This window comes from Neolamprologus multifasciatus, chromosome 13 (assembly GCF_963576455.1).
Source record: "Neolamprologus multifasciatus chromosome 13, fNeoMul1.2, whole genome shotgun sequence".
NCBI lineage: Eukaryota > Metazoa > Chordata > Actinopteri > Cichliformes > Cichlidae > Neolamprologus > Neolamprologus multifasciatus.
In genome coordinates, this window is record NC_140451.1 from 14,105,996 (window position 1) to 14,128,426 (window position 22,431).

Below are 22,431 nucleotides of genomic sequence, written 5' to 3' on the forward strand. Positions count from 1 at the left end.
GAGTGTCTGTTTACTGTCTCTGTCGAGACATGTAACACCGTGAGTCTTTTCCAGTCTGAAATCTTCCAGCATCTCTCACAAACCAACGTCTCCTTGAGTGACTGAATTAATTCACTCTTGTACCGGGGAAAAGGGAGGCAGATCCGTTCTCCAATGGCTTCTGTGAGCCTTGTTTCCAGTCCCCCAGCCCCTGTTCTTGACAAAAACATGACAGACTCTGAGCTTGCAGGGGATGAAAGGTCGAGTAATATTCTTGTGCAATTATTAATACGCTCATCTGTGCGTTTCAATTTCAGTGCTGTGGGTCTACATGCTTGTGTTACTGTTTTCTCTTTTAACCACGAATTGCGGGATATAGAGACATTTCACTTCTTTTCCCCCTCTCTTAACATTTTTTTTGCATGCCTCTTTGGTGCAGTTGAATGGCGCTGTTCACACAGCCTCGATTACACATCACCGTGTCGATGAGACTCATTCATGATCATTTCCATGCAACATAGAGACCTCATCATTCTGTTGTTGTAGCTCAGGGATTCATGGCTTCATTGTTGCCATCTGCAGGAGACTATGCAAATGACTATGATGTAAATGCCACGCCCATTCTCATACTGTACTCCCCCTACTGGGCAACCACCGGTATTGCTGAAGCAGGGTTCACGCAGAGTTGAGATGATGTCCTTGTGATTTGCTTTGCATTATGTTCAAAAACAAGACAAACAATTTGGTTTTCTGTTAAAAATCTTTGAGCAAGTAATTTCACAGATCTTTTCACTGTAGAAAACCAAGTGAACCAGTTGCTCATGTGTTAAGTTGGAAAAAAACTTGATGGCTCAACTTCTAGCCTGGACTTTGAGCATCTGTTACCTCTAAGTTTTTAATTCTTAAAATGGGCAAAAACATAATTTCCAGTGTGGGCTTCGGGTATGATTGAAGCACCTAGTGTTGTTTATCACTGGAAAATGCACTTTAATGTAAATATTTAACATTTACATAGTTGTATTAGGTCCTTATAAACTGCCTTCTAACACTGATGCTACTATTTTTCATCATTTGCTTTTGGTCCTCAGTTAGATGTGCTGTACAGGCAGTTACAACAATAGAAAAAGGTGATTTGAAATAAAATATTTAACCTGGCAGATGTTTTTCATTGAGGCTGACTGACCTGTAAAGATTGTCCCCCACCTTTTGCTCTGCGACAGCTGAGACAGGATCCAACAGCCCCGTGGCCCTAAGCTGGATAAACCGTTAAGAAAATGGGTGGTTAGATGGATGTTTCTTGTTAAACCTGAGGCCTGTTGTGCTTCAATTAACTCAAAAGCCAACTTTACATACACAATGTTAGCTTTGGATTAATTCAGACTGAGGAAGAGGTAGCTAGTATCTGTAAAAACTGACCTAGATTGCTTTATTGGATCTGTTTGATAATGTTTTTGTTCCACCCTCCCACCAGCACTGTATTTTTAAATCACCTGGAATTATTTACAATGAAAAGATTGCCAACACTGAAACATTTGCCAAGATTTTGTTTCATATTAAAAATTGATTAGAATGCTTAGTCTGTATTAGTATGTTTCATTTTAGTTGTAAATATGTGAATTACAGCAGATAAACATCAAATTTTTACATTTGGATGAAGTATAGCCACATGTGTATGAAGTATAGCCTGGTCACGCTGAGTTATAAGTAATGCTCTGCAAACTAATAAGTGATCCTCTGATTGTAATGATAATCATCTGTTCCAACATAACATTTAATGCATTCCTGTGCCGAGCACTGGATACTCACACAAGCTTTTCCCGGCTATTTTAATCAGCATGTCAGAGTAAATATTCTTTTGGAGAATTCTTGCAGGAGTGTTCGAGCGTTTCAGCCAACAGTGTTCAGCATATTGCTTTTTACCTGCACTTACTTTACTTGGACTTTGTAATAGTTATCCTTTGTCACAAAATTACAGGGGGACAAATCACTCCTCATTTATCGGCATAGAAAGCATTCACAAGGGGTTTTCTTGGCAGATAGCGTCGCATGTTTTGGTAGATTTTTACATCAGGTGCCCTACATAACAAGACCCGCAGGGGAGTTGTGGCTCCTCCTGGGATCAAACCTGAGATCTTTTGGAAATTTGTAACAGAAAAAACAGCCGATTATTCCAAATCATTATTATTTTGGTTTGATTAACTATAGCTACAATTGGTGTATTATTTGTAAACATTTAAAGTATGTCCAAAATAGTGTCAATAGTGAGTATTTATATTGCTTTTATCTTCCCAGAGAGGATGGTGAACTGGAAGATGGAGAAATAGATGATGAAGGGATTGGAATTGAAGAGGACAACAAGGAGGCCGCGGAGGTGAATGAAGAGAAGGAGAAGGAAAAGGAGAAGATTAGAGAGAAAGAGGAAAAGGCTCACAGACACTCCAGGAAAAGATACAGAAAGACGCGAGAGAAGAGGAGGTCTAAAAGAAGGAGACGTGACAGACCGAAAGTAAGATGCTACTGTACAGCTTGTTGTTACATTAAAATATCTCCCCCTGCTCTTGCAATTAGAGCATAAATGTGAACTAACCCGTTTAAAATTAATGTTATGTTTCATTTTTCTTTAATTCTGTTTACCCTCACCTCAGCATCACTCGCCCTCAAGCAGCTCCAGCTCCGACAGCTACGACTCTGACTACGATCGACCGGAAAGGTCCAAAGGCAGAAAGGGCCTGGGATCTAATCGCGAGTCTGATGGCCAGTCCTCTCAGGTGAGTTCAGAACAGCTCGCAGTGTTTATATTCATGCAAACATTATTGTCTGACATAATTCACTCCCTCTGGTTTGACCACTAGCATTCAAAGGGAGGCAACTCACACAGGTCCCCACCGTACAAGAGCAGCGATTTTGACAAATACAGCGACTACAGCGACGACAAGTACGACTACGATGACGAGGAGGATGATTATGAAGACGACATGTCCGAGTATCAGCAGTCAAAAGATTCGTCAAGTCAGGGAAGGGGGCGGCACGCTAAAGACCAGATGAACAGAGGAAACATGAGGGGGATGAAGCAACAACAGTGTACGAATGCTTTTTAAATTATAAACACAACAATGCGATAGGCAGAGATGTATCGCAAACATCTTTAAGGGTGAAGAGAGTTTGCTCATTTTTGTTAAAATGTAATTTCCAGACGGGCAGAGGGGAAGAGGCAGAGGGAGTGGACCGGGGAGAGGACGTGGGATGCTGAACAAGAACAAGAAGCTGAAGGGTAAACCCTGGGGAGGACGTGGACGAGGTCGAGGTGGAGAACAGGGGATGGAAGACATGGCGCAGGTATGTGAGCTGAATATTTCACTGTACTCTGCCACCGCTGGTTTAAATTGCACTGTGAATTAGCTATTGCTAATTTTGTGTCACAGGAAGGAAAAAATTTGTCCGGTTTCCAGAAGAAGCGGCCAATAATGAGCAAGGAGTTTATCAATCAGCACACCGTTGAACATAACGGGAGGTACATCTGCAAGTATTTCCTGGAGGGTCGGTGCATCAAGGTACGGCAGCGTTAATGCCCTTTAATTTGTTTTTATAACGTAAACCTGATTTTAGTAAGGTAATAACTGTCCTAACTAACTTAAAAGATTAAAGAAAAAAACATGTTGTGATGTCTTCATACAGGGCGAGCAGTGCAAATTTGAACACGAGCTTGTTGTACCAGATAAGAAAAAGGAGCTTTGTAAGTTTTATCTTCAAGGATACTGCAGTAAAGGAGATAACTGCATTTACATGCACAATATCCTTCACTAATAGTTCTTAATTATATTTGTGTAATTGGATTGCATAAATTGCACTCTTTAATTATTTCTGTTCCTTAACCTGTGATTGCACATGAATACCCGTGCAAGTTCTTTCATACGGGAGCCAAATGCTATCAAGGAGACAACTGCAAATTCTCCCATGAAGCTTTGACCGACGTGACCAAGGAGCTGCTCGATAAGGTAAAATGAAATATAGTTGAAGCTCATCATTAGTTCTGTCATGTGTTATCTTATTTCTTCTTTCCCGTGTCTTTATTCAGATAATTAATACTGAAGAGGAGAATGCCCGTGAGGATGAGTTGGAGCTGGAGGATCTGAGAAAACAGGGTATTTCCCCACTCCCAAAGCCTCCTCCTGGGGTTGGGCTGCTGCCCACTCCTGGTCAGAGCAGTCCTACAGATAGCCAAGCAGGGAAGAAGATCCCCTCTCTTTTTGAAATCAAGGTTCAACCAACTGTAGACTTGGCACAAAAAATCGGTCTGAGGTAACTGGAGTAATCTGTAATCAAAACCAGATCAGACTTGAAAAATAATTTTGATTTTCTCCTAAGCCTGAGTGCACTCTGTTTTTCAGTGGATCCAACTACCCTCAGAATCAAGGAGAATGCACAGGTGAGTTTACTGGAGGTTCAGAGGACACACAGAGCGGCAGCATGGTGCCTTCAGGCTCTTCTGCTCCTCCTGTTCCTCCCCCCGGATCACCCGTTCCCGTGGGTCACACCGCTGCGCCACCGATGCCACAAAGCCCACCAGGGCAGCACCTGCCGCATGGATTTCCAATGCAGCCGCCGATCCCATCCAGTCAGCCGCCACCCTTCCATGGAAACCGACCTAATGTCAACCCGCAGATGAATATACAGAGGCCTCCATTTCCCCCTATACCAGATCTACAGATGGCACCAAATCTCTTCCCCTTTCCATCTGCGGGTCAGAACCCAGTAGACTTCCTTAGCAGCTTCCTCCGAAACCAGACCATTGGTCAACAAGGAGGTGAGTCATATAAGCTTATAATTAATAAGCTGTTCTTATAAGTTAACTGCCGTTTACTTGTTACTGACTTTGCAAAACTTTGTGTCTTTGTTTTTTTCAATTTGGTAGACCCTAATCTGGCTTTCATACAGAACCTCCAGCAACAGATTGGTGCAGAGTCACAGTTGCAGTCTTTACCACCAGCAGTACAGAAAGCTATCCTTTTACACCTGACACAGCAGCAGCAACAACAAGAGTCAAATCCACAAGGGAGTGAAGCACAGAGAGCAGATGGCCAGGATGAAAATGCAAGCAGAGGCAAGTGTCCATGGACAGTTTTATTGAGTTAATTAAGATTAAATGAAACCCAGGGAGCAAGATTGGAACAAAGTGACCTATACAACTCAGAATTATCTAAATAAGTGCTTATACACAGATAACACCAAAAAGACTCTTCTTTAAACTTTCTACCTCTACTGGAGAAGCTAAAAAACAACATCCAGTTTTGGAGGACACTCCCTATCTCATTGATAGGACGAGTGAACTCAATAAGGATGGTCTTTCTCCTGCAATATCTGTATTTGGTCCAAAATATCCCAATTTCCCTGCCCATAGCTTTGTTCAAAAAGCTGGATGCCATTATTATGCCGTTTATATGGAACTACAAAACACATAGAATAAAAAAAAGAACATCTTTGCAAACACGGATCCCTTGGAGGACTTGCACTACCTAACTTTATGTATTATTACTGGGCATCAAATTTAAGAATAATTTCCTTCTTACTGGATGATACAGCGTGAGGACTGCCTTCCTTACTATGTTGGTGGAATATTACTTTCTCCTACTCCCTTGGCAAGTGCATACTATAATTATAACCCAGTGATCCATACCATTTTGCGAATTTGGAAACAAATAATTAAGCACTTTAAACTGAAACCATTATCAATGAGTATGCCTGTTACAGCTAACCCCTCTTTCCTTCCATCATGTACCATTCAAACGATACCTTCATGTCATTTCAACAATTAATAGATAGATTTGGACTACCGCGCAGCCATTTTTTAGATATCTTCAACTACGAAATTATATCCACACACATTTGCCGTAGTTTGAAAGCATGCCGTCTGACACCTTGGATAGATGCCTTAGTGATAGCCGGGGGTTCGAACAAAGAATCTCATTATTCTATAACTCACTACAGGAGATGAGTGTACCTTCAACTCAGTCAATTAAAGAGGAGTGGGAAAAGGAATTTGGGATCTCCCTATCGGAAGATTTTTGGCAGGTCTTACACAACATAAATACGCTTTTTATTAATTCCCATCATTGCTTAATTCAGTATAAAATTGTACACAGGTTACATTACTCAAGGGAAAGACTTCACAAAATTTATCCAGACTGCTCTCCCCTCTGTGAAAAATGTATGACACATTATGGAAATCTGTCACATAGTTTTGCACTTTGTACAAGGCTTCAGGGTTTTTGGTGTGACGTTTTTACTTATCTATCTAATATTCTTAAAAACAAGATTGATCCAAATCCAACAGTAATTATCTTTGGGAGAAAGAAACACAAAGCTTACAACATGCTCAAAAAAGGTTTATGTCATATGCGCTGATCATTGCAAAGAAACTGATCCTGCAGCTTTGGAAAGGCCTGTGTTAAAGATATGGCTTGCAGAGCTTAGAAATACACTTCACCTTGAAAAAATAAGATATACCATGAATGGCAATGTGAAAGATTTTGAACTAATTTGGCGTCCTTTACTTGCATATCTTAGGAAAATATACGTTTTTGGCAGTCGGGGGATCGGGGCCCAGAGTGGGTTTTTTTTTTTTTTTGTTCGTCTGTTTATTTATTTATCTATTTTTTTTTTTAAATTATTTTCTTTTTGTTTTGTCTTGTTTTGTTTAGAGAAAAAGGGGGCATACGTTCTAGTAACAACTGTGATACTTGCTTCTAATAAAAGATATTTGAAACAGGAAAAAAAAGACTCCTTTAAATCTGATTTATTTGTTTATTCATGTTTTTTTGCAGATGAAACTACAAACTGGTACTCGAGCGATGATGAGGATGGGAGCTGTGTTTCCTCCATTCTTAAATCTCTGAAGAGACAGAATGAGATGCAGCAGTCTCAGCCCAAGACCGCCCCGGTGGCTCCAGCACTGGGTGACCCCCGCCTCGTTAAGGAAAGGGCTCCACCCAGTGACCCACGTGTCAAGGCTGACCCTAGACAGCGACCCCCAGATATGAAAAAGGAGCCAGATGGCGCTTCGGATCCGCGGCTTTCCAGAGACCCCAGGAAAATGAGACCAGTGGAACCGAGCTCATATCGGCAGCAGAGCCATCCTGTTCATCAAAAGCCTCTTACAGGAGAGGAGGATGACGAAGGAGAGAGGGAACTCAGGGACAGGGCTGTTCTCATTCCTTTAGATGCCAGCCCAGGTGTGGTCCTGAGAGACCCTCGATGCCAGTTAAAGCAGTTTAGTCATATTCGTGTTGACATTCTGCTCCAGCGGCCTGCCTTTGCTCAGACAGTTGTGTGGGCCCCTGAGGATCTCATCCCCTCCTTAGTGCCCAAACAGGAACACTCCATCAACCTGCCTCTTCCACCTCTAATTGCTGATGCTCAGATGAACCGAACAAGCCTGCCTGACCACCCCCCAGTCTCCAGCCCTCCGCTATCTGATCCCAGACTTGCAGCTGCACGTTTGAAGGAACGTATGAGCCGACTGCCCACCGGTTCTCTAGAGTCACGATCTTCTACAGAGAGACCTGTGGACCCACGCCAGCAAAAGTCTTTGGACCCCAGACTCAAACGTACAGCCAGTCTGGACTCCAAGCTGCTGGTTCCGAAAGAGCAGTCCTCTGGGGCAGGACTTTTGGACCCCAGGTTACAGAAGGCCAGTGCCAGTCCCTCTCCTCACGCTGCCCGAGCCAAGCCAGAGCCAGAGAAACTTCCACCTTATGCTCCTCGACTGGCATCCTCTGGTGGAGGGTTGGAGAGTCCCACTACGATCCTGGGAGGCATCAGCCTGTATGATCCTCGTTCCCAAACCGAGCAAGTTCAGAAGGAGCAGTTTGAGCCTCCTAAAAAGGCGGGGATTCTTAAACAGGCTGCTAAGAAAGACAGCACTCCAGCACCGTCGCTATCACCAACCCAACGAAGCGGCTCGTTCGAAGAGGCTAAAAGCACAGATGCTGCAGATCACACTCCAGCTTCCACTTCTCCCACACTGCCTCCTGCCTCGCCTGTCAAACCCCCTGCTGTACATAATCTCCCCATCCAGGCTCTGGCTGGGCTAATCCGACCCCAGTACACTGACCCGAGGCAAGCTAAACAGGGAGGACAGGGCTGTACAGGAGCACAGGAAGAGGCAGAGGACAAGAAGGAGCAGGAAGAGGAGGCGGCTCCAGAGAAAGAACCGAAACAAGAAGATCCAGAGGAGGAGGAAGAGGAGGAGGCAGATGACAGGACACTTAAAGATGTGTTCAAGACTTTTGACCCCACTGCTTCCCCTTTCTGTCAGTAAACACTCAACTGTTGATTGCAACAGATATGTTTATTGATGACACATTAATCTGTATTTAGCTTTACATAAATCTATTTATTTCTTTATATGATGCTGTAGAAAACCAAACACTACGCCACACATTTATCAGTAAGGAGATGATACTGGATATAGACACAGAGTAGAGTTCCCTGTAACTATGTCATATTAAAGCTCAGAGCCGTGTTTTGAATGTGTGTATGGTAAGGTTTCTATTGTGTCATTTTTACACACGTTCTAAACAATCAGAGGAAATAAAAAGATGTGAAAGTTTTACTAAAGCCTGACCCAGGTGTTGTTAAGTCAGCTTGGGGCTCGTTCCATTGAACGACCTGATAGTTTATTTCACTTTCCACGCAGAGAGATTATACTAAGTAATCAAAAACACAATAATTTCCTGGGTGGGTGGGGGGGGATTTTTGTATTTACATATTTATTCACGGACACTTTCATATATTGAGATCGACTTTATATGTTGATGCCTGTCTTTATGATAAGGGATTTTTTTTAAACCATTTACATTTGTCATTTTTCAGTTGCTGATGCGTTATAATCAAAATTGAATATTTTCAATGTGAGTTTTCGATTAGATTAGTCTAATTTTCCCTTTTCACACTTTTGAAACTCTACACCTAAACTAGCTTGCAGAAGTCTTTGCACTAAAATAGACAACTTCCGTCTTTAGTGACTACATTGTTTTTTGTTTCAGGCGGTCTGAATCTTTTGAGGATGTTTTAACCTTTTCTAACAAACATCGCTGCTCCTCACATCTCTCGAAGAAGCTTGTAAGTAGCAGGGAAAATGTTACGTGTTTTCCAACACGCTGTCAGTCAGCATAAGAAATCGATAAAGTTTTCCAGTGTATTATACAGAAAAGTAGTACTATCTTGATAACACTGCAGTTGTATGTATATATGTTACAAATGTGACCTTAATGACTATTTTTACTGTTGAATTTTGTCAAATATGAACCTAAAAGAGGCTATAAATATACATGTGCTACAAAGAGTGAAAGTTGTAGAAGTAAGATGGAATATTGTTTGGTAATATTGGTTTGTTTAGATCATAGTTCTCCGTCTGTAATTTGAGGTATTCCTGTTTGACTCAAACTAAGCTATTTCCTTTTTTTTTTTTTAAAAAGTTCTTTTCATGATTCACATTGTAAATGCTTATTTTGTATCATGTGTACAGTGTGTTTTGGGGTGTTTTTTTATGTCAGCGTGGGTCGGTATGGTGGTTATGGTTGTCATAATATTGTCTGATATTTTTACAACACATGGCAGTCGTTTCAGTGAGTTTGTTACAAATATCTGGAATAAAGACAGGAAACAGCACCAGTTTTATTTCAGAACCACACGCCAGTGTTGCAATGTGTCATTTTAGTGTGCGTGCTGTGCATTTTTTTTAACCACCAGCTCTAATACAATTCATGCAGCTGATTTCTTGGAGCAGGACACACAGCTTATGCACGAAACATTATTTTTATGCATTATTTTCTTCCTTTTCAAAATACAGTTGTAGCTGTCTTATACATTAACCTGTGGGGCAAGACTTGGGGCTAAAGGGTGCGCTGACGTCTTCCTCAGTCCCAGCTCATCTGTATCTGGGTTAGAGGTCTGCTGGGCTCGATGGATCTCCAGGTTTCTCTTCCACTGGAAACACAAAGCTGTAGCCTCTGCACCATCCGAATTTGGCTCAGGCTGCTTCAGACCCTGAAATCAGAGTGCAAGTGTTCAGTTTTAAGGAAGCAATTCATAGGGCATAATAAAAAGATGCCACTGAATCATATATTTGTAGTCCAGAGTTGCTGCTTGCGGTTGTGGTGTTGGATTTACTTTAATGCATGCTGTTTCTGCAGCTCGAACCCCACGTAAGACTGTCTGGAGCAGATTTTGTGCATTCTTTACCAGGATCTCATCAGAAGATTTGCACCCAGGAGTCACAGCATTGACACTTTGCAGGCAGAAGAAAATACTCATATTACCTTTCTTTTTTTTTTAGTTTTCCGTGTGTGATTTCTGCTTGAAATTTCCTGACCTGGAAATGATGCTGAGCTGATTTGTGATGGTGAGAATCTGCTCAACAATTAGCGAGAGTTCAACTGCACACTGCTTGTCGAGGCTGTGGTTGGCAATAACTCTGATAAACTGGGTAACTGACTGGCAGTTTGAGATCACATCTTTGGCTGCAGAAACAAAAGCCTCTTTATTCTAAAGAAAAAAGAAACAAAGATTGTAGATTAGTGTGCCTGCAAATCTAGTTGACGGTTGTGGAGGGACCTTTAGTGGGCATTACCGCTATTGGGCCTTTCTTCTTCAGATACTGAGTCATGTAACATACTGTGTCGGCCATCTTCCTGGTCACCTGGACTATTCTGTTGTCCTTGGGATCCCAGCTGTTGCTTTCTTGCTTTAGAAAAAGGGAGGTGTAGGTCAGGGAAGAGACTTCTTGGCACAAGCCAGATGCAGCACTATCCTGCAGAGAAGAATTAGGACATGGTTTATTGCGACATAATGGATTTATTACACAATAAAATCTGATCAATTATGCGATACTTACATCTTTTTTAGTATTTCCAGGTCCATATTTGGCCCCAGATGCCATATTTATGTTACTTTTTGCAGCATCTACATTTTCTTTAATGCCTTTCTGGTTTGAATTTATTGTTGCGTCAGAGGTAAATTCCACTTCTTTGACTTTAGTTGGGATTTTAGCCAAAACTTTGCTAATATCCTCAGGTGCTCTCCCCTGTAGTCCAGCCTTTATGTACTCTTTAACCTCTTGGTGAATCCCTTCTTGCTTCCTGATCTCTTCCACCACGTAATGAGCTTTTGCTGACCAACAGCGTATCTGCACATCCAGACTGAGTGTGTCACAAATGTAGTGAGTCTCTAGCATGAGCCTCGCCCTGCAGATTATATCTGAGATCTGAAAAGACAGGTGGTCATTAATGGACCTCAGATTGGAGCGAGCGCGTGGGTCATGGATGTAATTTAAGCTGTCCGCCACTCTTCTTGTAGCAGATTTTACATTTTCAATAAGCGTTTGTGTCGCATGTTCAAACTTTTTCTCCGCATCTTCTGTGTTGTTCTCTCTGAAGTGTTCAGCAGCGAAATGAGCAATTGTGAGAAGATTTTGAAATGTAGTATCGTAGTCCTTATTCACTTTGCTTAAATGACCAAAAAGCACTCGAATTTTAATCAAAAGTTTTCTCTGGAAGAATTCAGATTTTGCAAGGTGCACCACGCCTGGCATTAAATCAAATTCTTCTGCAGTTTTAAGGTAGTCCTCAGTCAGATTTTTCAGTTCATCCTGGTATCCAGTTAACTCCTTTGATTTATAAGCACTTCTGCAGTTTATGCTTGTGAGCCTGGTTGCCTCTTGGATTCGGAGCGAGTTCTCAGACAACACCGAGAGCTGTTTCTGAGGGTTCAAATGGTTCAGTGCAGTCGATGTTCCCAAAATCTTATCCAGAGAATTGAGCAAAATCTGAATGGAGAGACTCCAGAGGATACAAAGTGCCTCTAGCTGATCTGACTGTCCTTCATATGCAGAGGAAAACTCTATCAGTTGCCTTGTGTTGTTCTGTGCTTTGGTAAGCTTGCTGTGTAAAACCCTCAATGTTTCTTGACCATCACTTTGTGTGGTTAAATCTGACGATGTCAAGAGTTGGACCACGTCAGCACATAAAGTCATTGCTTCATTGAGTTGCTGTGCAGAACTGGCTGGCATATTTGGTAGATTCCCTTGCAGCTCATTATAAACAGTGTGATACCAGGTCCCAGCTGCTGGCAGCAAAACCTTTCGAATGTTATTAATAAGGTCAGAAAACTGTGTGCTGTGCTTAAAGATGTTCTCCGTGCTCATCGCTGAGCTCATCGCCGTCTCTTGAGCTGTCTGGACGAGCAGTGGAGTCAGGGACACCAGCTCGGCCCTAAAGATTTCCAAAGTCTGACAGTCAACTGCATCGACAATGACCAAGGCTTCCTTTGTAGCTTGGGCATAACAGTTTGACAGCTCAAGAACACTGGTGCAGGCCTGGTTGAGCAGTGTCACGTCTTTCCCTTTAGTCACAGTTACAACTTCATACAAGAGGGGTAAAAGGTCAAATTTGAGAGGCTTGAGAATCAGTTTAGGCTCATCTGAGACAGCTGGGAACGTTAAATCATCGCTGTCAACTTTATGGTCTGGTTCGGCTTTTATGGGTCCCTGATCTGTGTGCTTCTCCTCAAGTTTGGTTTCTCTTTCCAAAACTTCAAAAAAAGGAATATCCGAGCCTCTTAACATATCGTCCACATTCAGTTCACAGCTGTCTTTGACTGGCAGACATGGCTGTGTGATTTCGAGCTGACGAGCCCCCTCTCGCAGCGGGCTCAGGAGATGCGGATGCTGTTGGCCATCCAATCCTGATCTAAGCACCTTAAAATGCTCAATGACGGTGGAAACGCTGTCACTAAATGTAGAATATGCCTCCACGTTCAGCGTGGATCCATTAAGCATGCTTCTGACTGACTCAGCTACTTTGGCTTGAGATGACTGAACCTGCTTCAGGAGGACCAAAAGGCCGTTCCTGTAGATGGGTTCATCACTTCTATCCAAATGCCTCCTCACTGAGTGAATCGCCAGCTTCATGTGACCAATCAGGTTTGCTGTATGTTCATTAAACTGTTCATAGCTTTGTTCTCTGTATGCTGTGTCACATCCATGGCGATCACTCACCATCTCATTAACAGCTATACTGGTGAACTCCCTAATGTCCATCACATCACTGAAAGCATCCTGAAGCTGCTCAGTCTCCTCTTCCCATTTCTGACACACTTCATGAAGCTTCTGAGCAGTTTGCATTGAATTATCTGCCAGGTCCAGCGAAAGGGGAGCGATTCGAGCCCTAAGTCTCGAAAGGCATGCTCGGGAATTTTCTACATTCTCTAAACTCTTAGCATCGAGAGCCATAGCTGAGGTAAAACTGGCGACCTGGATTAGTCTGTCAGTGCAGAAAATTAAATCCTCAACTTCCGACTGAATAAAGTTCAGATCCAGCTTTGTAGAGGAATCTAAAACCAAGATGTGTCCTAAAAGTTGCTCAGCTGTGGAGGAAGCCGCAAGAAGTGTGTCCATGACTTGATACAGAACTGTAGTCATCAAAGTTTTGTCAAGCATTATTATTTGCTGGAGCAGGAAAGTGCAGGTCTTCTCAAAGCTCTGTGTAGAATCCTCAGAAGACTTTAAAAGCCTTTTTATGTCAGACCAGAACTGCAGGATGTGACGACAGTGGAAAACCACTCTTTGCTGAAAGTCTCTGCGAGACATGTTTGCCACGACCATGCAATGAAACACAAGATCTCTGACCAAGCAGTCAAAGCTGCTGTCTCGGATTGAGGAGGTGGAGGGACTAGTGAGCAGTTGTAATAGACTTTTACTTTTCCAGGTATAATACCCACAAGGCCCCAGTGGTCCTCCGTGGCAGTCACTCTGGAGAGTTGCTGTGATGTCACCAACAGTATTCTGAACTTTGTCCAGAATGTACCTCTTGGCTTCTCGGGCTTGCTCATTGGTAGGGTGTTTGAGGGTTGTACACATGGCTGTGTGCAGCATGGAGATGCACCTCCTCAGGGTGTCCAAGGAATCGTGGAGTTGTTTGGTTTGTCTGGGATCCCGTAAGGAATTTGCTCTCTCTATTGTCAGTCTGTTAAAGAGGAGAAGAGCCTCAGAAAACATTTGGAAAGATTCAAGAAGAGACTTGATATCTGAGGAGGAGCCAACTTCAGAGAGACCCTCCAAAACCTGATCAGCAGCAGCTATAACTTTCCTTACAGCAGCATCATCATCCACCAACAGAACCTAGGAGCAGAAGGCACAAGTCACTGTGTTACTGCTGCTCTACAGCTTACTGTACCTGTTTAAGAAGTATGAAAATACGGTGTCAGACTGTCACTAAACCAATAAGTTAAAAGATTTTGGCCATGATTGAAATATTTCAACAGCTTTGACAGAATACGACAAAATGTAAACAGATCCATCTATAGGCTTTGGTGAGCCTCTTTGGTTTTATGCTGCATTTGGCTGAAAACCTTCAGTGAACTGTATGAACAGCTGCCCTTTGGATCGCCATGAAATTTGGTTTCTGAGCTTCCAAACTGTGATTCAGATTCAATGCTAAAATCGTTATAATGCTCAGAATTATATGTTGCTATGCCAGCTCAGACTTTGAAAGTGAAACAGAGGAGAAAGTTTCTACATTGTCATGAAATTACAGTCAGTGAGTAGCTAACAGGAAAGAATTACTGTTCTTAAAAATTAACGATGGAAAAAAATGTTCTTTACACAACAGCACCAGAAGGCTTAAGATGATGGCTGAGTTGCTGAGATTCTCCACATGTGAATTAAAAACAGACGGTGTGGGAGTCTTCTGTTGTTTTTAAATAATGTCAACATTTAAGAAACCTCTGAGAAAGTAAAAGCAGATGTAGCTGCCTAAGATGAATCTAATGAAACCTTTAAGTGCTTTAACCTTATTTGTTTTCTCTCTGCTTTAATTTGGGTATAATTTTTAGGACAGTTTTTTTTTCTTTTTTTACTTTACCTTGACTATTCCAAGGAAAACGTTTTGTGTAGCAGTGACGAGCTCCTCTCTGTGCTCAGTTAAACTTGGCTGGATACTCAGTTTCTGAGCTGCCAGCAGGACATGCTGCCCACACACAGCGAATGACTCTAGGAGGGAGGACATCTCCATGTGAAAAACTTCATCCTCCGTCTCACGTATTTGCCTAGAAGTAAAGAGTCTGCTGTTCATCAGATAATATATACAAACACAATTCCAACCAAGCTGGGATGCTGTATAAACAGTAAATAAAAACAAAAGGCAATTATTTACAGAGCTCACAAACTCACATTTATTCATAATAGAAGACATAGAAAAATAAAATGTTTAAGCTGAGACACGTTTGCCCATCATCGTTTGATAGAAGTTTCTCTTTATTTTTGGGAGAAAAATGATGGAGGATCATAAAGGAGAGTGATGCACATCAAATTAGAGCTGTTCATGAATTATTAATTAATAATGAAATAAAATATTCATTTATCAAAGTATTTATGAAATAATTGTTAAGTCTTCACTAATAATTACACCTTACTAAATGATTTAGTAGACAACAAAAGGTAAGCTAATAATTCTAAATGAATTATTAAGCCATCAATAAATACTTGAAATGGAAAAAGAATTTAATTAAAAGGAACAGTGGAAATGAGCCATCTGATTGGTTAGAGAGAAGGGCTAGCCACCTGGATTTGGCCCAGTAGTACTGCTACTGCTAAGGAGAGCTTTAAAGGAAATGTTGGTGGTACAGAAGGACATTTTAACTTGATCTTCACTTCCTTAAAATGTCTTAGATGATTAAATCAGGTATAAGAAGAATATGACGGGACCTTGCACTAAAATGAAGCCCTAATCCTTCGCTAGCCTCTTGAAGGTAATATGCTAACAACGCTAACACTAGCATCACTGCCCCACACTTTAATGCTAAAAAAAATCTGTTGCCTTCATTAAAAGACCATAACAAAATAAAAACAAATAAATAAAGCAAAAGCAAAACAAAAATGACTCAAGTTGTCCAACCTTGTGTCTAAAGTCTAAAGTTGCAGTGCTGTGTTTGTAGAATGCATGAAGATTAGACTGGAGCAGATCTTTGAAGTCCTCATGTGGATTGTTAACACCTCCACCCAGTTCAAAAAGCCATTAACAGCTGCTATTTTCTGAGGTCCCCTCCACCCTTAAGAGTCACCAGAGGAGCCTGTGTTTCACTACCAGCAGACCAACATATTTATTTTCATTTTAATTGTTTTGTAATCACGTTTTTAAAAAACGAGTTAACACAAAAGACATTACTTTGTTGTTAAATGGTTTCTTCTTTAATTATGAAAGTGTTTAAATCACATAGCACCGTGTTTGTTGGGGTTGATTTGTCCACATGATTAGTCTATATGTTCCTGCCTCTTATTTTTATCCAAAGTTGGGAAACCCAGCCACTCTAAATCTGGCATTTTTACAAGATGAATTTAAGTGCTCACATTAATTAAAATACATTTTCCCTTTTAAATGAACAAAACATATGCCTATATGCCACCAGCCTGTTGCCAGTTTATCTAATTAACTGTAAAATGTCCCTTGAGTACCACTTATTTTTCCACTGTTTTGTTGCCTTCATCCCAGTTTTCGGAGACATGTTGCATCCATAAAATTCAAAATGAGCTAACAGTTTTCAAAAATCGTCCTTTTTCTCAGTTCAAACATTTAATTTGTGTTCTATGTTCTATTGTGAATAATGCCTGAGATTTGCAAATCTCTGCATTCTCTTACATAAACATAAGTGTCCTCACTTTTCCAGAATTTGGGTTGTATTACACATTTCAGTTTCATACAGATTAAATCCTGAGAGCCAGCTTATTCATTTAGATCCTGTGTAATGGACATTTGTCTATATCTTGTGACTTATTTGAGATACCCTTCTAAGTCCTGATGTCCCCAATAGAGGACATCCTGGCCTTTTCTTTGATATCTTATGTGTTTGGGTGGCCTCTTTTAGCTCCAAAGAACCAGGAAATTACAAGAAAAGGTTAAACTGAAAGAAATTTTTTCCCTTTCTGCAGGCTATTGCTTCATTTTAAGTATTATACATTATGATTTTCATAATAGTACATACCTGGAAGCCACTGCTGCCATGTTCTCAGTAGCTTTAGCCACAGTCTGAGCTGCCCTCTCCAGCTGGCTGAATTGTTCAGGTTCCTCTGCGCTGTCACACAGCAACACCAGGCGGCATATATGAATTGCAATTGGTGCAACCACCTGCTCAACTGCTACAGTCCTGATCAACCCATGATCGAACAATGAGGACATAGTTAAGAGACTGATTCTCTCTGGTCAAAAGAAAGCGAGTACCATAAATGTTGTTGTATTCCTGCTGTATTTAGCGTGGTAGCTTTTTCAATAATTGATTTGCTCACCACAGCAGCTTGTTGACTTCAGTGTTTCATAGCAACTGGTGTCACCTGATCAACAGCACGCAGCTTCATCAAGCTTTAATGTATTGACTGATTAGTTGCCATATTCTTTGAGATAATGCTTTGTTAGCAAACCTACAGTGTCTGAAATATACTAGATGGTATTGAAGAGCCAGTATTGTTTATGTGACTCTTCATCACAGGTGTGGTTGAACTTTTAAAGACAGTTTTACAGTTTTCTGGCACATGGTCAGTGAAAGTATAGTAGCAAATTATTAGGATCTTCAAGAAGATATGGGAAAACTCTTAGCAAAATAGAAAGAGGACATTAAAACACTGGATATTGTACATAACATGTTGTTTCTGACCAGGGTTCCTTTAAAATGCATTCACGTTATTTTCAGTGCTTAAGATATGAGCTAATTTGGATTTTTTTATACTTTCAGGTTAAATGGTAGTCTTTTCTAAAACTCATGATATTACACCATCATACTGTATCAATACATTTGTATAAAAAGTCATCAGCACCCAACGAATCCACCCTTGCCCTTTAAAATAAAGATAAAGTTTTGTAGCCCAAAAGAAAAAAAAATCAATGATATTTAATTCACAATGACACAAGATCAAAATATAAATTTATATTTGCCATTTTGGGGATTTCTAGCTGATCAGAATGGTCATTTTCTGTGGACTGGTTGTTATTTCAGCTCTATCTAAGAACATCTACTTACACATGTACTTAGTGTAAATGATCAGTGAAAAGTTTATTAAAATATTTTTTTAACAGTATTTCCCCCCAAATTGCATTTTCTAAAAACCTGAACAAGCAGTTTTGTGTTTTTCCCCATTGTTGAATTTTGTTTGGTGCGACTGAAGAAAAGCTGCCAGCAGAGAGCACCATTCACCACAAATAAGCAGCAAACACTGGAGCCATGTTGATAACAAGAGACTTCATTCTAAAATTCATCAACAGATAAATATACAGCTGGAACATGATTTTAAACATCAAACATACAGCACACTATAATGGAAATGATATTCAGTGACAGTAGTATACTCAGAACAAAACCCCAAATAACAATGCGATTAAAGGTGACAAACATAAAAACAAAGTATAATCATCACAGTTAAACTTTACCAAAAAAATAAAAAAGTCAAGTGTTGTTTTCTCTGCATTAATACATAGCAACGGTTTAACAGACGCAGAGGGAAGGCGTGGATGTGTACAGTATACGCTGTATTACCAGTGGAAGTAAATGGTGTCAGAAGATCTATACAGCACATTTTAGAGCGAAGCAATCATAGTGATCAATAAAGTGACGATAAAGTTTTAGTTCTTTGGCATTGCACGTTTAAATCTGACTGGTCTACTAAAGAAATTACCAAAAGGTACTTTATACTTATATACTGCATATCTATTTTAATGTAAATCTTATCACCCAATGCTGATTGTTAAAGCTTTTGACTCTTAAACTGAATCTTTTTTGGAGCATAATTAAAGTTTTTGGTTTTTTTTTAAGATAACATGAATTTATCTGTTTGTTCAACTAGATAGGGTTGCAAATGTGCAAAGTACAGACACACAAAACTTTGCAGTTAACATCAAAACAAAGTTCAAAAATGGGTAGGGTATGACCTATGAGTAATGAGCAACAGGTGCCAGAAGCAGGGGGACCAAGGCACCAGCGATTCCCATATTACCACATTTTAATTTTCTCACTGTTTATATATTTGTGGGGAGCTTTAATACAGAATTTGCTAATGTCTTATTTCAATCACAATTAAATTAGCATTTAAAAGAACCGACAAGCCTGTAGGGGGGAAAAAGGTTTAGCAGAGAGGAGCTGTGGGTTCGTATGGTGGCGGATTTTTCAGGGCACTGACATCCCTCAACCCTGGCTTAAAAGTAACTTCTCCCAGGAGCCCCAAAGAGCTTGTATACAGTATGTGTAGTGATTGAGTCTAGCATATTCTCACCTATTTTTAGGGCATTACTCATACCACGAGCCCTTATAAATGACTGTAGGTAGACGCCTATTGCAGTCTTTCATCTGGCTGTGGAGAGCAACAGTATCTCATATTTCACACTATAATCCAATGCCTGATAACATAACAGTAAATTTAAAAATGGTATGCTCCGGTAAAGTCTGAGAAGGTTTTGGAAATAAATCGTTATCAGGTATTTCAAGAACAATAGTAAATCCTTTTCTGCTGTATTTCAGTGAGAATTTACAAGACATTCAGCTAAACTATGTTCACTTGAGCCTGGGAGGTTTGGCCGTCCATTATAAAAGTCTCCTTGCATACCTGAGCAGTTTTTGCTCCTACCAAAAGCAGCTTTACGTCAGATTTGCTTGACTATACATTCCACTTTCAAAACTCATGGTATTTTGAAACATTTTAAAGAATAAAGATTTAAGTTTAATCTATGAAATAATAGCTTTTGTATATTATCATCTACCAGCGAATCAGCTGAAAGCCAGACCAGAACAAAAGGAATGATCTTTTAACCATCTTTTGCATTTTAGGCATGGTTAACAATGGAAACATGAAAAAAGCGGTCATCATGAAGACAGAGAGAGCCCTCACAGTGTGTCACAAATGGAAACACTAGTGCATTGCATGGGGACAGTGTGCGGGTACTGTAGCATAGAATTAGCTCTGGCTGATTAGAAATGTGAGGGGATGGGCAATCAGATGTGTAAAACAGATTTTCATCAGCCAGCAATAGTACAGAAAAGATACAATCTTTCACTCCCAGCATCTGGGATGAACTGAATATACAAATGATTCCAATCATATACTCTACTGGACATATCTTTGGCACAAAAAATAAAGCTAAGGGGCCAAGGCATTCATTCTTATCAAACATCAGTGCTTTTAAGAAAACATACCGTAGATATAGTATGTTTATAATGGCATTCAAAACCCCAACTCTTTTCAAAGCTCACTTTTACACAATATGGCTTAAAGTATATGTATAAAAATAAATTTGCTATGTAACACAGCCCTGAGGGTTTTCTTGTCCACCAGTATTCATGCCGTCTCCACATCCCTGTACGGATGTGAGCCTCCATCAACAGCTCTGCTCTGCTGGCTGGGTGATACCTCCTTTGAGATTAGCTGAATTCCACAGCAAGTGTCCGCTGGCAAGCCACCTTGTCACCTCAGAAGCCTGTTTCCTGGACTCCCTCCCTCCTCCCTCCAAAAATATTAAGTCTCCAAAAAATATGGAGAATATTCTTCTCTTCCACATATGGAAGACTGAAGGGCCCAATGCCACAGGGGGCGGCTGGGCTGAGAGACCCTGTGCTATTGGATCTTTCGCAACCGAATCCCTAATCTCACTGGCTCCTCTGGGACTCCCGTTGTAAGTCTCAGTGGTCCTTATCCATCCAGTCCCAGCTTTCATCACTGTCCTTTCTGTTCTTTTCAGCCTCAATGATCTCTCTGTAGCGTCGACGGAAGAATCCCATCTGTCAAAGAGTGAGAGGAGTAAGAATTTAAGTTAATAAGCTGCATCTGTGGTCGTGTCTGACTTGCAAAATAAAATATTCATTTCAGTCAGCAATTACAGATCACATTCACTTTACATTGCTGCATAACATTTTCAGAAACATACCAGAATTTTTTAGCATATACCTTTTCTCTCCAGAGATTGTCATTTTTCAAGCAAAACATAACATAGGTAATTCATAGCTGTGACCTAGAGTTAAACCACTTGCTGATTTTATCGTTCCATATTAGCTTATCACGTACATATATTTTGGTACAGGCAAATATGTCTCAAATATAACATTTTTGTCATATCTGATACCCTTGCTTCCTCTCTGAGCAGAGAGGTGTGAAGATAACACTAATTTTTGTACTGTAAATACGTTTGGCTGTAGCTCAGGTGGCAGAGCAGGTCAGCCACTAATCAGAAGGTTGGTGGTTCGATCCCAGGCTGCCTCCTGGCTGCATGGCAAATATCCTTGGGCAAGATACTAACCCCATATTTGCCTACTGGTGGTGGTCAGAGGGCCCGGTGGCGCCTGTGTCCGGCAGCCTCGCCTCTGTCAGTGCGCCCCAGGGCAGCTGTGGCTACAATGTAGCTTGCCATCCCCAACACATGACGAGTGTCAGGTTAGCTTTTTCCTCTTGTTTTTAGTTTTTGCGTTAAGCTCACGCTGCTGATTTGTTAGCTTAGCGCAAAGTGTTGCTCAGTGTTGCTCTTTTTTTTTTTTTTTTTTTTTAAAAAGGTAGTAACAGTTATATCTTTGTTATGAATACATTTCAGGAATCTTTTTTGTTAAACACTAGCTAGTTATTTTGCAGCTGTTTTTTAGCATCACCCTAAAAAAAAGTATTTTGGCTGTTGCAGGAGAGGTTTGTGAGTATTGACGCATGACACTGAGACAAACTGCAGCAGCCTTTTTTTAATGCTAGAAAATTAGGATTTGCGCAACACCATTGTCTTGCTTGTCTGCTGGATTTGGTTTGACATAATACGTAATAGCAATGCAATTCACCGGCTAACTCTCAGGAGTGTCATTGGATGGGCGGCCAATTGGACAATTTATTTAGAACGGCTCTTTCTTTCAGCAGCACTTAAAAAATTAATTGTAATTTTAATTGTAAAAAATGTAATTAAAAAATTACATAATTTTTGTTAAGCTAACAACTCAGACCTTGAGTTCACTGTGATGGATTATATATCTAAGTTAAAGAAATGTGCAAGTTAATATTTTCTCCCACAGTGAAACAGATGGAAAATAATGGATCTATGAGGTGGGCAATTTATTTCAAATATAAAGGATTGAAATATGGCCAACAGCAATGTAAGTAAAACCACATGAAACCACCACCAAGGTTTGACAAAACTCAAGCATTTACCTTGCTGAAACATTTCTTTAGGAATGTAATACTGACTACCCATTTAAATTTCATGAAAGTATAAGATTCATTTACCAAGTGTAGTATGTATGAGATATGACAATGTGGTAACACCAGTAGATTCTTGGTGTATATCTAATCAAAGCAGCCACACTGGCTTGCTGCCTCTCTCCCTACGACTCCATTCATTTATCTGTATTTGGCTGCTGAAGTTTATTGATACAGACCTGTGCTCTCCTCAGGCA

The 22,431-nt window shown here is 40.6% G+C and overlaps 3 protein-coding genes across 3 annotated transcripts in view; 1 reads left to right on the top strand and 2 right to left on the bottom strand.

The window, feature by feature from the left end:
* Window positions 1–110: 110 nt before the first annotated feature.
* Window positions 111–9,663, top strand: zc3h6 (zinc finger CCCH-type containing 6). Its single transcript, XM_085181800.1, has 12 exons — window positions 111–239; window positions 2,272–2,485; window positions 2,625–2,747; window positions 2,832–3,060; window positions 3,173–3,315; window positions 3,402–3,530; window positions 3,655–3,769; window positions 3,865–3,974; window positions 4,055–4,278; window positions 4,368–4,783; window positions 4,892–5,080; window positions 6,801–9,663. The coding sequence occupies exons 1-12, from the start codon at window positions 154–156 to the stop codon at window positions 8,294–8,296; spliced, it is 3,474 nt and encodes a 1,157-aa protein (XP_085037926.1). The 5' UTR covers window positions 111–153; the 3' UTR covers window positions 8,297–9,663.
* On the bottom strand, window positions 9,432–17,958 carry LOC146505218 (uncharacterized). The gene is given in 7 exon segments (XM_085181815.1): window positions 9,432–10,026; window positions 10,150–10,267; window positions 10,352–10,579; window positions 10,581–10,789; window positions 10,874–14,155; window positions 14,898–15,096; window positions 17,014–17,958. Coding segments are annotated over 7 exon segments (4,416 nt in total). The 5' UTR covers window positions 17,208–17,958; the 3' UTR covers window positions 9,432–9,840.
* A 151-nt stretch (window positions 17,959–18,109) lies between these two features.
* The window catches only part of itga9 (integrin, alpha 9), a 50,037-nt gene continuing 45,715 nt past the window's right edge, over window positions 18,110–22,431 (bottom strand). Inside the window, exon 28 of the mRNA XM_085181801.1 lies at window positions 18,110–20,787. Within this exon, the coding sequence (XP_085037927.1) occupies window positions 20,689–20,787 (99 nt within the window). The 3' untranslated portion in view covers window positions 18,110–20,688. The remainder of the gene's footprint in view (window positions 20,788–22,431) is intronic.

Bases quoted from the DNA above. Each gene is read 5' to 3' on its own strand.
- zc3h6 (XM_085181800.1), top strand. From the start codon at position 154: ATGGCTTCTGTGAGCCTTGTTTCCAGTCCCCCAGCCCCTGTTCTTGAC. The intron at 2,486-2,624 runs GTAAGATGCTAC...CCCTCACCTCAG, and splicing joins GGAGACGTGACAGACCGAAA to CATCACTCGCCCTCAAGCAG. The intron at 5,081-6,800 runs GCAAGTGTCCAT...GTTTTTTTGCAG, and splicing joins GGATGAAAATGCAAGCAGAG to ATGAAACTACAAACTGGTAC.